This window comes from Ictalurus punctatus, chromosome 6, assembly GCF_001660625.3.
Source record: "Ictalurus punctatus breed USDA103 chromosome 6, Coco_2.0, whole genome shotgun sequence".
NCBI lineage: Eukaryota > Metazoa > Chordata > Actinopteri > Siluriformes > Ictaluridae > Ictalurus > Ictalurus punctatus.
The window spans coordinates 28,682,935-28,695,336 of record NC_030421.2 but is presented as its reverse complement, the minus strand read 5'-3'; the positions used below and the strand labels follow the sequence as shown (position 1 = coordinate 28,695,336).

Here is a 12,402-nt window from a genome sequence, read left to right as displayed (position 1 = left end):
GTGTGAATAGAATTTCAAAGAACCATTTGGTGTTGCAATGCTCCAGCAGTAATCCTTGCCTTGGCACAAGTGACATGTTATCTGTACTTGGAAACTTTCCTTCACTGGGTTTCCACTGATAAGTTTCATTTGTAGTTTGCTTTGGATAAAAGCATCCGCTAAATGAAAATGAATGAATGAATAAGTTTCCAAGAGTCATGTAGGGAGTCCATGTATTCCCTTTTCCTTCTATCTGGTCTGCCAGCTGTTTCCAATAATCTGGCATAAAACAGTTTACAGTTAATATAAAGAGATTCTAGATAAGAAGGATGTTTTAAGGAAATATGTATAAGATATGTGTATGCTGTATATGCGTGTTCACAGCCCTTGGTTTTGCCTCTTTGTCCTGCATTTATTTGCACCCTGCATAGTTAAAGTCGGATATCAGGTTGGAACACTTGGTTGGTTGGTCAAAAAAGAGGACAGATAAGTATGAAAAGCCTTTGTTCTGCACCTGCTTTCAGTTTAGCTTTCATTTTTGATGTATGCTGATGGATTATATTGCTCCTCCAGGGCATGACTATAACTCTTTACCCACTAGATGCCAGTGGAGTTCCACACCTAAATAAATGTAAGCAACCAGAATTCAATTATATGTATTTAAAGGCACATCTTTAATACAACAGCTGGGCATATTCTATTTAAAAAGGTATGGTTAGTAACACAGTAGTAATCCATGCACAATTACAGGAGGAAAAGCTGCTGACTCAGTGATGAGTGAAAAAAGGAAAGTGGGAGTGGTGAGGATGGAGTGTGAAGGAAGAGGAGGAGGGTTGAAGGGATGAAGAGAGACTGCAAAGAGAAGAAAGCGTCACTGAGCACACTTAGCACTCTCAGCTTTCCGTGTATGGGTGTGTGCGTGGTCTCAGACAGACTCTCCTTGTTTTGTTTTGTTGTTGTTTTTTGTCTCTAACACAAATTTGGCTTTCTTTTCCTTTCCAACACATAACTGCATCAAGAGGGTGCTTTCCCATTGGGTGAGTATTTTTGCTGTTTTTCCTTTTAGCTGTTTGTCTTTCACTTCCATCTGTAAGGATACAAAAATCAGCCAGAGATTTCTGCCTGTCTTTTAAGGTTTTGAAAACGCGTTGTGTTCAAACAAAATCATTCTCAGCCCCCTAAAAATCAGATGGGATGCAGGTGGAGGTCATTAGAAGTACAGGGGTACAGGTACACTATGTGGTGACATAGATTACTGTAGGCACAGCACACTAGCATTCAGCCTTGGTTTGGAATATTTGGGTCACACTGGAAAGTTAGGTTTCTGGTCTGCTCTATGGTTTACTTGTCTCTCTGTTTCAGAGTTATTTTTAGTCTGAGTCTGTGACTCTGCACTCTTCTGCTTGATATGCTAGCTACATGTACAATTGAATTGCTTTCTTTTTTTAATTCTAGACAAATTCAGATATAAAACTCATAATATTTTGCCCAAGACAGAAGATTAGTGCAAATAATGTGATTCTCTTGCAATGAACAGGATGAGTTGTAGTGTATGAAACAAGAAAACAAAATTATAGATCTAAGTCCAATCCAAACACGTCTGATGTATTTTGAGTGTTACTGGCTTATTTTTTTTTTTTGTAAATATAAGTTTAATTATTTTTTTCTGTAACATAATTAAACACTCTACTCGTTTAAATAAGAAACAGATGACAAGAAAAATAATAGGACTCCAGTGTGTAAGCATACACCATACTCTTTGTAATGAGTATGGTGTATGCTCATCATCCATGAATTCTTCATGTCCATCAATTCTTCTGTGCTAGGTAGTCATTCTAAAGGTTTAGATAAACTGAATATAGATTCATTAATACATAACCAGGAATAATTCCTTTATCCTTGAAAGTGCTTTGACAAGTCATACATAGCTTAAAGCTGTGATTATGTGTCCTCCTGCCAACCATGTAGTCATACTAATTTAAGTTTACATTGCCCATGTGACCCAGAATTTCCAGTATAAATATGCAAGTTGATGATGTATGTTAATGCCAACAGGTACTTCATATTTAGGAAATGGAATGTCCACAGAAAGTCTGTAAGTTTCTTCCACCAAAGGCCACCTCATTCATTATCTCTTATTTTTGGCATTATTGATCCAATAATATAAGTAATGTGAAGTGTCAAATACGCTTTACGGACATATTTTATTTTGTACCCTTTCAGGTGTTCAGAGTAATGCCAATCTTGACATCATGAAGGCTGGAAGTGTCCTGAGGAAAGCAACATCTCGCATGTGGAAAGGACATCGCCACTACAAACTGCAAGATGACTGCAAGACTGTCATGTACAAATCCAGCTGGGATATAATCTCTTATTCAACCTGTAGGTACTCACAGAGCATGCTAACTTTTCCTCAGCAATGAAGGTTATTATTAGTATGCGTGCTGAAAACCATCATGGCTTATTACATTTACATTTACATTTATTCACTTAGCAGACACTTTTATCCAAAGCGACTAACAAATGAGAAAAATACAAGCAAAGCGATATATCTAGCAGAGAATCCCTATGGATTCATAGGGACTAATGTATATTATTGTTGGTCCGTATTACATATAATAAAAATAAAAATAAACATATTACAACATGGCACATTACATAACCATCAAATGTGGTGTGGTAGGCTTCCCCAACCTTTGTTGTATGTGAACTTTAGCTCTGGTATGTTTATATGATAAAGTGTAAATCATACCATGGCATAATAAATGGTGATAATAATGAATAATGGGTAGGTGGCAGTAAAGCCCTAAATTAAATCGATTGCCAACATTTAGTAACATGCTATCATTTAATTTATGTTAATGTTGTGGACTTATTTTTAACTCATGAATGGAATAAATACTAATGCATTGATTAATGCAGATGTATAGTTCACACTTAGACAAATATCAGTTAGCAAATGTTAACTTTGTTACTTTATCATTACTCACAGTTTATTAATGCTGAAGTTCACTGTTTGTTAATGTTAATAAAATGTAGCAAGTAATCTTGTTTAAGCGAACCATAATGTAAAGCAATACAGTAAAATGCTTTTATTTCACAATTGTAAAATGTGATTTTTGTCAAGGCCATTAGTAACTGCTGAGTAGGTGCTGTAGATTTATTAGTAAAGCAAAAATATTTTCATTTTACTAGTCTAAGTCTTACTGCATTACTTATCATTGGTAGATCTGTCAAACAAGGAAAACAAAAGGTTCTGGCCACTTAATTATAGTTTAATTAAGTGTTTAATTAAGGGGCGGCTGTGGCTCAGGTGGTGGAGCAGGTAGAGCGGGTTGTCCACTAATCGTAGGGTTGGTGGTTCGATTCCCGGCCCACATGACTCCACGTGCCAAAGTGTCCTTGGGCAAGACACTGAACCCTAAGTTGCTCCGGTTGGCAAGCTAGCACCTTGCAAGGCAGCTTTGCTACTATTGGTGTGTGAGTGTGTGTGAGTGTGTGTGTGAATGGGTGAATGAGAACCAGTGTAAAGTGCTTTGTCGGAAAAAAAAGCGCTATAAGTGCAGACCATTTACCATTGTTGAGAACTGCATTTAATAACACTGAAATTGGACAGCGCTGTTCCTATATTGTTGCCAGATTAATAGAAACCACCTCAAAACTCCCCAAATCTTAATTTAATCTCTGGTTACAACAATTTGTAATGTAAATTGGAGAGTGTAATTTAACATGGTCTGATTTTACTGCGAACTTTCTCACATCTACCATGGTACAACAATGTATGTTTTATTTCTGCATCTATGCATGCAGCTGTAAGCAGTAGAAGTTGGCTCCAGAAGGTGGGTACGTGGTTAAGACTCCGGGTTACTGATCAATAGGTTGTGAGTCCGGCCAAGCTGCCACTGTTGGACCCTTGAGAAATTGTGTTCATCTGCTCGGTTCAATTTACTCAGCCAAATGAGAAAATGTAAATGTGCTATTCCACCCAGTCTCTGTAGGTGATGTGGAGGCAGTGCGAGAGGGCCATCAGTCTGAAGTGTTCCTCAGTATGCCAGATGAATTCCCTCCAGAATGCTGCTTCACACTGGTGTTTCGTGGCCGCCGTGGGAACCTGGACCTTGTGGCCTCATCAGCTGAGGAGGCTCAGGCTTGGATTCAGGGCATGCGGATGCTCATAGAGAACCTGCAGAACATGGATGAGTGTGAAAAACTTGACCAGTATCCTTTTTATTTACATCCAGATCTCATCTCTTTTTGGTATGTTCAGCAAAGGCACGGTCATTTTGAATGAACACTGTTCCAAAATTCGAATACTCATATGAATATGAATATTGTCAGACAGATGAAATTCTTTTCCTTGAATAGTCCCTCTACTCAGATGGGTCTCTGATTTGTTTATGACAGCAGACAAAAACAAAGATGGAAGGATAAGCTTTAAGGAGGTTCAAAAGCTGCTGAAGTTTATGAACATAGCCATGAATGAGCTCCATGCAAACGCTCTTTTCACGGTGAGGAGAGATGGCATAATTAAAAATTATTTCAATTTTATTAAACACAAGAAAGAATATTATCCCGTATAATATTAATAGGCTACTGACTACTGAGATATAGATAGAATACATAATTAAATTAGAATATAGATTGAAATCCATAATTTTTACCATAGTGCTGTTGAATTCTTGATTCTGATTGGTGGAATGGTGTTGATTAATTTTCTATTACAGCAGCTCAGACAATAGTGCCAGCTGTAGTTCATATCACAGGTTTATATTAATGCACTTGTTCTCATTCACAGGCACTTACGGTATATGGTATATGCTACAGATAAACAGATTTTAAATGTTTTTTAAAAGATTTTTAATTTGTGCAATTGGTGTCAGACATTTTTAAAAGTCAGAAATAAAATTGTAAATATTTCAGCCTTCACTGTGAGGGAAGTTTCTCCATAACCTGACAAGCTGCATTTTTTTTTCTTACAAACTTCACAAGAGAGTAAAAAAAAAAAGAAGCTGGTGTGGGAATGACTGTTTATAACTTGTTTCGTGGCTGTTACACAACATTAAATATAACTGGATAAAATGCATGGACCTTTGTGTTGGGCTCCATCACATCACCCTGTCGTATATTATTGTCCTTTAACAACACTCCCCATTCCTTAATACACTTGGTACATCACTTGAGGAATTTACTCATCTACTATTTACCTAACAAATGCTTACAGAACACTGCAAGGTTATTATACCATGTAGAGATGATTTTTGTGTTTTTTCCTTTGCTCTTCTTAATATAGATGGCTGATATGAGCCAGACAGGCATGCTGGATGCAGAGGAATTTGTCCACTTCTATAAGATGCTTACACAGAGGAAGGAAATTCTGGAGTTATTCCAGGAATACTCCAGTAATGGACAGGCACTTTCCCACTGTGACCTGGAGGAGTTCCTGAGAGAGGAGCAGCTGGAGGGCGAGAGGAGTCATGAACATGCGCTTGAGCTGATCCGCCAATATGAACCCTCAGATACTGGTACTGACAACCAAGGGCATCTTAGCTTTAATCTTTGTGTGACTTGCTATAGCGATGTAAATGAATGTAAATGAAAGCAGTAGTTAAGAAAAATATTGAAAAAAATATAGCTAGAAACCTGTTAGCATGAAGTCATTTGCATAACATTTGAAGTCTGTATACTTAAGGCATAATACTATGTACTACCTGATGTGAGAGCTTAGAGTATTGTTTTCTCTTCCATTAAGCCAGAAAACTTCATAATGTATTCAGCTGAAGTGCTTTATTGATTTGTGTGAACTTATAATGAAAGTCTATTCACTGTTTTTTTTTCTGACCAGCTAAAACCCACCACGTCATGTCAGTTGATGGATTTCTGATGTACCTGACGTCTGCTGAAGGCACCATCTTCAACTCAGAACACCAGCATCTCTATCAGGATATGACACAGCCTCTCAATGATTACTTCATCTCCTCCTCACACAACACATACCTCTTAGATGACCAGCTGAAAGGGAGGAGCAGTGTGGAAGCGTACATTAAGTAAAAACGCACCTGTACTATTGCATGCTGATTATGTTTAAATAGCTCTGGGAAGAAATATATCAATATTTAGTGTAAAAGTATTAGTTAGAATATTTATTAATAACACACTATACTTTTATACACACTCACTGGCCACTTTAATAGGAGCACCTGTACTCCTACCCATTCGTGCAATTATACAATCAGTCAATCATGTCGCAATAGCACAATGCTTGAAATTATGCAGATACAGGTCAAACATCGGACAGGGAAAAATGGTATCTCAGTGACTTTGACCCTGACTACAGTGGGCACAAGTTTGCCGAAACTGGACAGTTGAAGATTGGAAAAACTTCACCTGGTATTTTAATGCTTTTCTGCTCACCAGCATTATAAAGTCTGGTAATTTGCGTTACTGTAGCCTTCCTGTCAACTCGTACCAGCCTGACCATTCTCCTCTGACCTCTCTCTTCAACAAGGTGTTTCTGCCCACAGAACAACCATTCACTGGATGCTTTTTTGATTTTCTCACCATTCTGTGTCAGCTCTATATACTGTTGTGCATGAAAATCCCAGGAGATGTTTGATGTGAACATTAACTGAAGCTTTTGCTCTGTATCATGATTGTATGCATTGGGCTGTTGCCACATGATTGTCTAATTGCATGAATGAGCAGGTGTACAGGTGTTCCTGTTATAGTAGCCAATGAGTGTATAGCAAAATTCAGTATAAAAGTTTTCAGTTAAACCCAGTCAAAGGTACCAGTCCTGTTTTGAAAGAGCTGTTTCTTCTATATAGGGCTTTGAAACGAGGCTGTCGCTGTGTGGAGGTGGACTGCTGGGATGGCCCAAATGGAGAACCCATTGTTTACCATGGACACACTTTCACATCCAAGATTCTGTTTAAAGACGTTATCTCCACAGTGGCGAAATATGCCTTTGAGGTGATTTGGGAATTCAGTTAAACCAAGAATATGGTCTGGCAATTGTACAAGCTAGAATAATGAGTATTTTTTTTTCAATCCACCACTGCATTTTAGGCATCGGAATACCCACTAATTTTGACAATTGAAAATCACTGCACCATTGAACAGCAGACAGTCATGGCTGAGCTCTTAAAGAATATCCTTGGTGACATGCTACTGAAGACTACAATAGATGGAAAGGTGCCCGGTGTGCTGCCATCACCAGAGGTAAGCTAGGGCTCAGCATCTTTTGTTACCGAGGATATTCTGCTATGAATATGTGTTATGTTAACTTACATGAAACAGATTTTATGAACACAAGGGACAAATTGTCCTAAAGCACATTGCTATCACACCTATGAGGTTCTGCATAACGTGACAACAGAATTTTGCAGAGAACATCACAACAGTATCAGGTCTCAGTCGATCACCAGAGCATTGCATTAAAACTGGAAAAAAGGCATGTTTTAATGTTCTAATGTATCATAATGGATTTCTCTGGCATTAACAATTTAAAGTCTTTGACTTAGAAGGCAGTTACATCTATGAGAGGCCTGGTATAGAAATCCTTTCACTCAGAGCTCATAAATAAAAAAATATACATTTTGATAATGTCCCTACATTATTTAATAACAATAGATTCTTTGAGTTTACAAAAATATCTGTTATCATACAAATGTTTTCAGGAACTTAAGGGGAAAATCCTGTTGAAAGGAAAGAAGATTGGAGAACTGGAGGAGTGCTCAGATGTCGACAATTTAGAAAGCAGTGATGTGAGTGATGAAGATAAGGCTGTGGACAAGGACAATCAGGCCACAGAGAGCAGGGTAGGTTAATTTGGACATTGGTCACTGTGAGGTTGATTGGTTTGTTCACACATTATAATTATATATTACAGTGAATCTTATATATACAGGGAGGGTAAAAAGGTTCTGTATTTTCCATATCTCTCTGTAGCCAGGCACACATCCTCACTGGTTGCATGTTCAAACGGTTTTAAATATTAAATAGTTAAGAAATATATGGTGTAGAGGGAGAGATGAATGCTTAGTGCACCGTGGTTCAAATTGAGGATGCACCTGAACAGTAGTTGTACTTTGACCTGTCACACAGTCCTCCTCGTAACTCCTGGATGCCAGTTGCTGTCTGTGTGGAGACAGACAGTTTCCCCCCCACACCCCAACCAAAAAAACAAAAAACATGACAGTAGATGGATTGGCTTTTCTAATGTGCTTTTCTAATGATTGGCTTTTCTCCTAGCTGTGAATGATTGTTATCATTCACCAGTTATGGACTGGTGTTCCTAGAATAGGCTGCAGATCTACCATGACCCTGACCAGGATAAACCGGTTACTGAAGATGACTGAATATACCAACCACAAGATCACTGTTCAGAGTATCAAACTATTAAATAGTCGATTTACCCTTCAGTTCAAGAAATGATTTTTGACCTTGAACCATTATGATCTAACTATTCTCTATATATACATTTCAGGAAGAAATTCTTGATTTAAATGACTGATCTGTGCCTGAAAGGATATCAGACCCCAGATAACATTTATGATTATTTATTAGGACATTTCTATCCAAAACTCAGACCATATACAATGCAACTACAGAGCTGAGCATTAGTCGATCTTTCTGACAGTCGGGGATCCGAACTCACAACTTTCTGCTCACTAGCACAAAGCTTTAACTACCGAGCCACCACTGCAATGATGTTTAATGTGGAAATGTTGTGTGTTGTTGATCAGAAATCAAAGGAAAATCTGTCCAAGGAGCTTTCAGACCTTGTTATATACTGCAAGAATGTTCATTTCAACAGCTTTGAACACTCGCGTGCCTACAGCAAGCCTTATGAGATGTCTTCCTTCTCTGAGTCCAAGGCCCGCAAACTTATCAAAGAAGCTGGTAAGCTCATAAAATGTAAAAATAAATAAATAAATAACCATTTTTTTTAATGCATAAAATTTGTCAGTGCTACTTTAACATTTTATATAGAAAATAATTGTTAATTAGGAAATTGCTCAATTCAATTATTATTAATTTTATTAAGAATAAAATATCAAGTGTGCTTACGATATAATAAAATTATAGACAATAACAAATAACAAAGTTTTGTTTTTGCAGAAACAAAATGAAACTGGAGTTGCAAAACTCTGATGTACTGAATAAGTGTTAAATCTGGTTTTAGACCAAAAGAGATTTTTTTTTTTGCTCTAGAATGTAATCACAACTTTGAGCTCATGTTATATACTCACGTATTTTAATTGTTTGTTGGTTGATTGCAGCAATTTTCATTATAAGTGAATTTCAAGGAAACTTCTTTTTTAGTATAGTTTCATTAAAATACATTATTCTAAAGCTCTGAATTTGTGTTTATTTGCCTTTTTGTGACACAATTGTGATGATTTATGAATTCCATTCATCTGTATAACATATTAATGAATTAATTATTCTAAGATAATAAATAGTCCACAAACCATGTGATCATTTCTGTCTATTGAACCAGGAGCTGACTTTATTCAGCATAACAGAAGACATCTAAGCAGAGTGTATCCTAGTGGCCTGAGGACAGACTCTTCAAATTATTGCCCCCATGACATGTGGAATGTGGGATGCCAAATTGGTATGACCGTTTTTTAAATTCAGCAGACACTGAACTAACTTGAACAATAATACAGCCAAGTAAAACTTGTCGGGTGTGCTTTTATAGAAAAATAATCAGTGACATGATGGTGTGATTATTTTCCAATAACAGCTCATCCTGAAATGCTATTCCTCTTTATACCACTTCCAACAATTGTTCATTCCTTAAAGAATGACCATTTTTTTATGTTTATAGTTACTTTTAATATTATGAAATGTTTTTGAAATACGTTCACTTACATTATAACATCAACTGTGTAAATAGTTAATGCTATGCCAACTTCTCTTCTTTCTCTCTTGAAGTTAATGACATTAAATTCAGCTTGTCTTGTTACTTCCATCCTAAAGACTTCCCCATGTTGGAAAACTTTATGGAACAGCTTTGACTGTTATAAAGTCTTGACACTAGAGACTGCGTCCAAAAACTAAATGACTCCTTACTGAAAACTTACCCATATTAACATTTGCCTATGTTTTTTAAGTTTATTTTGAGCGTCCGAGCATACAAGTACCTGTGTAAATTGTGACTATTGAAACAATAATGTATTAGCACTTATATATAAGTTCTAATACATTATAAATACAATATATATATATATATATATATATATATATATATATATATATATATATATATATATATATATCAGGTTTAATGTTAGAAATTTACAGACTTTCAGCTGTTTGCAATGAACAAATCAAACAAAAACAATTGAAATAGTTCAACACAATGAATGCTTGAAGTGGTTTCTCCAAATTCAACTGAAAATGCAACTTTTAACGATTTTTCCAGTTTCAAAATGATGCAATCCCTGCATGGTAAGCATCTTTAATATTTAGCAGAGCACCCTTTTGCTGTTACGACCTGCTGTAAACAAGATGCATAGCTTCTGGCAGTGTTCCTATGGAATCTTAGCCCATTCCTCATGAGCAATGGCCTCCAGTTCCATAATATTCTTGGGTTTGCGTGCTGCAACCGCCTTCTTCAAATCTCACCAGAGATTTTCTATGGGGTTCAAGTCAGGTGACGGTGATGGCCCTGTAGAATCTTCCAGGACTTCTTCTGTAACCAAGTCTTTGTGGAATTTGTGGTATGCTTGGAATCATTGTCCTGTTGGAAGGGCCAAATGTCCAAGCTTCAGCTTCCTCACAGACGGCATGACGTTTTCTCCTAGGGTTTCCCGATACTTCAATGAATCTATCTTAAGAGCACCACACTCTGCATTAAACTGTAATGTGTCTAATCCACAGTGGCCTTGAATGTCCAGACAGCAGGACTGGAGATGGATCTTAATGACGGCCTCTTCAGTCAGAATAACCGCTGTGGATACGTTTTGAAACCTGAGATCTTGCGCAACAGTGAACAATGTTTCGACCCAGAGAGGCCCAATGACCGGAAGGATTACTGTCCTCTCAGCCTCACTATCCAGGCATTGATACACTTATTAATTTAATAATGATAATATGTTCAAATCTGAGCTTAATTTGAGCTTAATTTGTTAAAATGTTATTGACTGGAAGTATGTGAAAAATCTGTGCATTGATTTTAGATAATAAGTGGCCAACAGCTCCCTAAAGTAAGCAAAAAAGAGTGGTCCATCGTAGACCCTTTGGTAAGGGTGGAGATCTATGGTGCACCTCTCGACCAGACCCACCAGGAGACCAAATACATCGAGAACAATGGTAAGGGTAAACATGTGATGTCATCCCATCTAAAGAACATTAAATTCACTGCATAAGGGACATTAGCTGTGTTTGGAAATACTTTCTTGCCATTCTGCTAACTTTGGATTCGATTTGACTCTCAGAGATTGTGTTAGCATTGATTTCCTCCTGTGTTTCTCATTTGCACAGGATTCAACCCATACTGGAATGAAACATTACAGTTTGTCGTCCGTACGCCCGAACTGGCAATAGTTCGCTTTGTTGTGGAAGACTACGACAAGACATCCAAAAATGATTTTATAGGGCAATACACACTCCCGTTCTCCTGCATTCAACCAGGTGAGACATTCATGTTAGAATAATTGCACTCAAAATAATAAGGTGCTAAATGTGCTACAAATTATTAAATAGGAATTTAAGTGAATTAAGGAAAGTAAGTGATTTTCCTTGTTTCTTTTTCAGGGTATCGTCATATCCAGCTTTTATCAAAAGATGGCACAAGCATTTGCCCATCATCTTTGTTTGTGCATATTAAAATTAAAACAGCATCTTAGACTGTCTTCCAGTAACATAAAGTATGACAAGAAGCATCCTGGTGTTGCACTGGGAACTACCTCCACCTATCGGAAGGCTGTATTTACTAAAGAAATGTGTGCTGTTGCATGTACACACATCACATTTTATAAAGTATACAACATGACAATTTTTGCCGTTTGTAGCTGCCCTACACATAAAGGAAAATGTACAAACACCAAAGAAACTGTTGTATTTAGCAATCAGGTTTTATTGAACTTAAGATTAGTGAAGACTAGAAGGTAAAGATTAAAATATGCATTGTATTTATATACACCAGTGTCTCTGTTATACTGTGGGAAGCAATTGCTGGCATGCTCTTTTTTGTCCACTTCGACGGAATAGTCAGTGCAAGTCAATTTTGACTGATCACCTAGGTGGAACATTTCTATCCTGTTGGGAGTGGTCTTTTCCAGGATGACTCCGCCCTTATCCACAGGACACAAGGGCTTACTGAATGCTGTAAAGAGTTCGAAAATGATGTAAATTATGTGCTATGGCCTTCGCTGTCAACCCAATTAAACAACTATGGGTTTTTGGACTGAC

At 37.2% G+C, this 12,402-nt stretch overlaps 1 protein-coding gene across 1 annotated transcript; it reads left to right on the top strand.

Moving 5' to 3' along the window:
- Positions 1 to 762: 762 nt before the first annotated feature.
- plcd4b (phospholipase C, delta 4b) lies at positions 763 to 12,128 on the top strand. Its single transcript, XM_047155901.2, has 16 exons — positions 763 to 1,016; positions 2,035 to 2,074; positions 2,203 to 2,361; positions 3,969 to 4,197; positions 4,358 to 4,487; positions 5,270 to 5,501; positions 5,822 to 6,023; positions 6,804 to 6,948; positions 7,045 to 7,197; positions 7,656 to 7,796; positions 8,724 to 8,880; positions 9,482 to 9,598; positions 10,870 to 11,048; positions 11,169 to 11,301; positions 11,473 to 11,622; positions 11,746 to 12,128. Exons 2-16 carry the CDS (start codon positions 2,053 to 2,055, stop codon positions 11,835 to 11,837), a joined length of 2,241 nt encoding a protein of 746 aa, XP_047011857.1. The 5' UTR covers positions 763 to 1,016; positions 2,035 to 2,052; the 3' UTR covers positions 11,838 to 12,128.
- Positions 12,129 to 12,402: the final 274 nt, after the last annotated feature.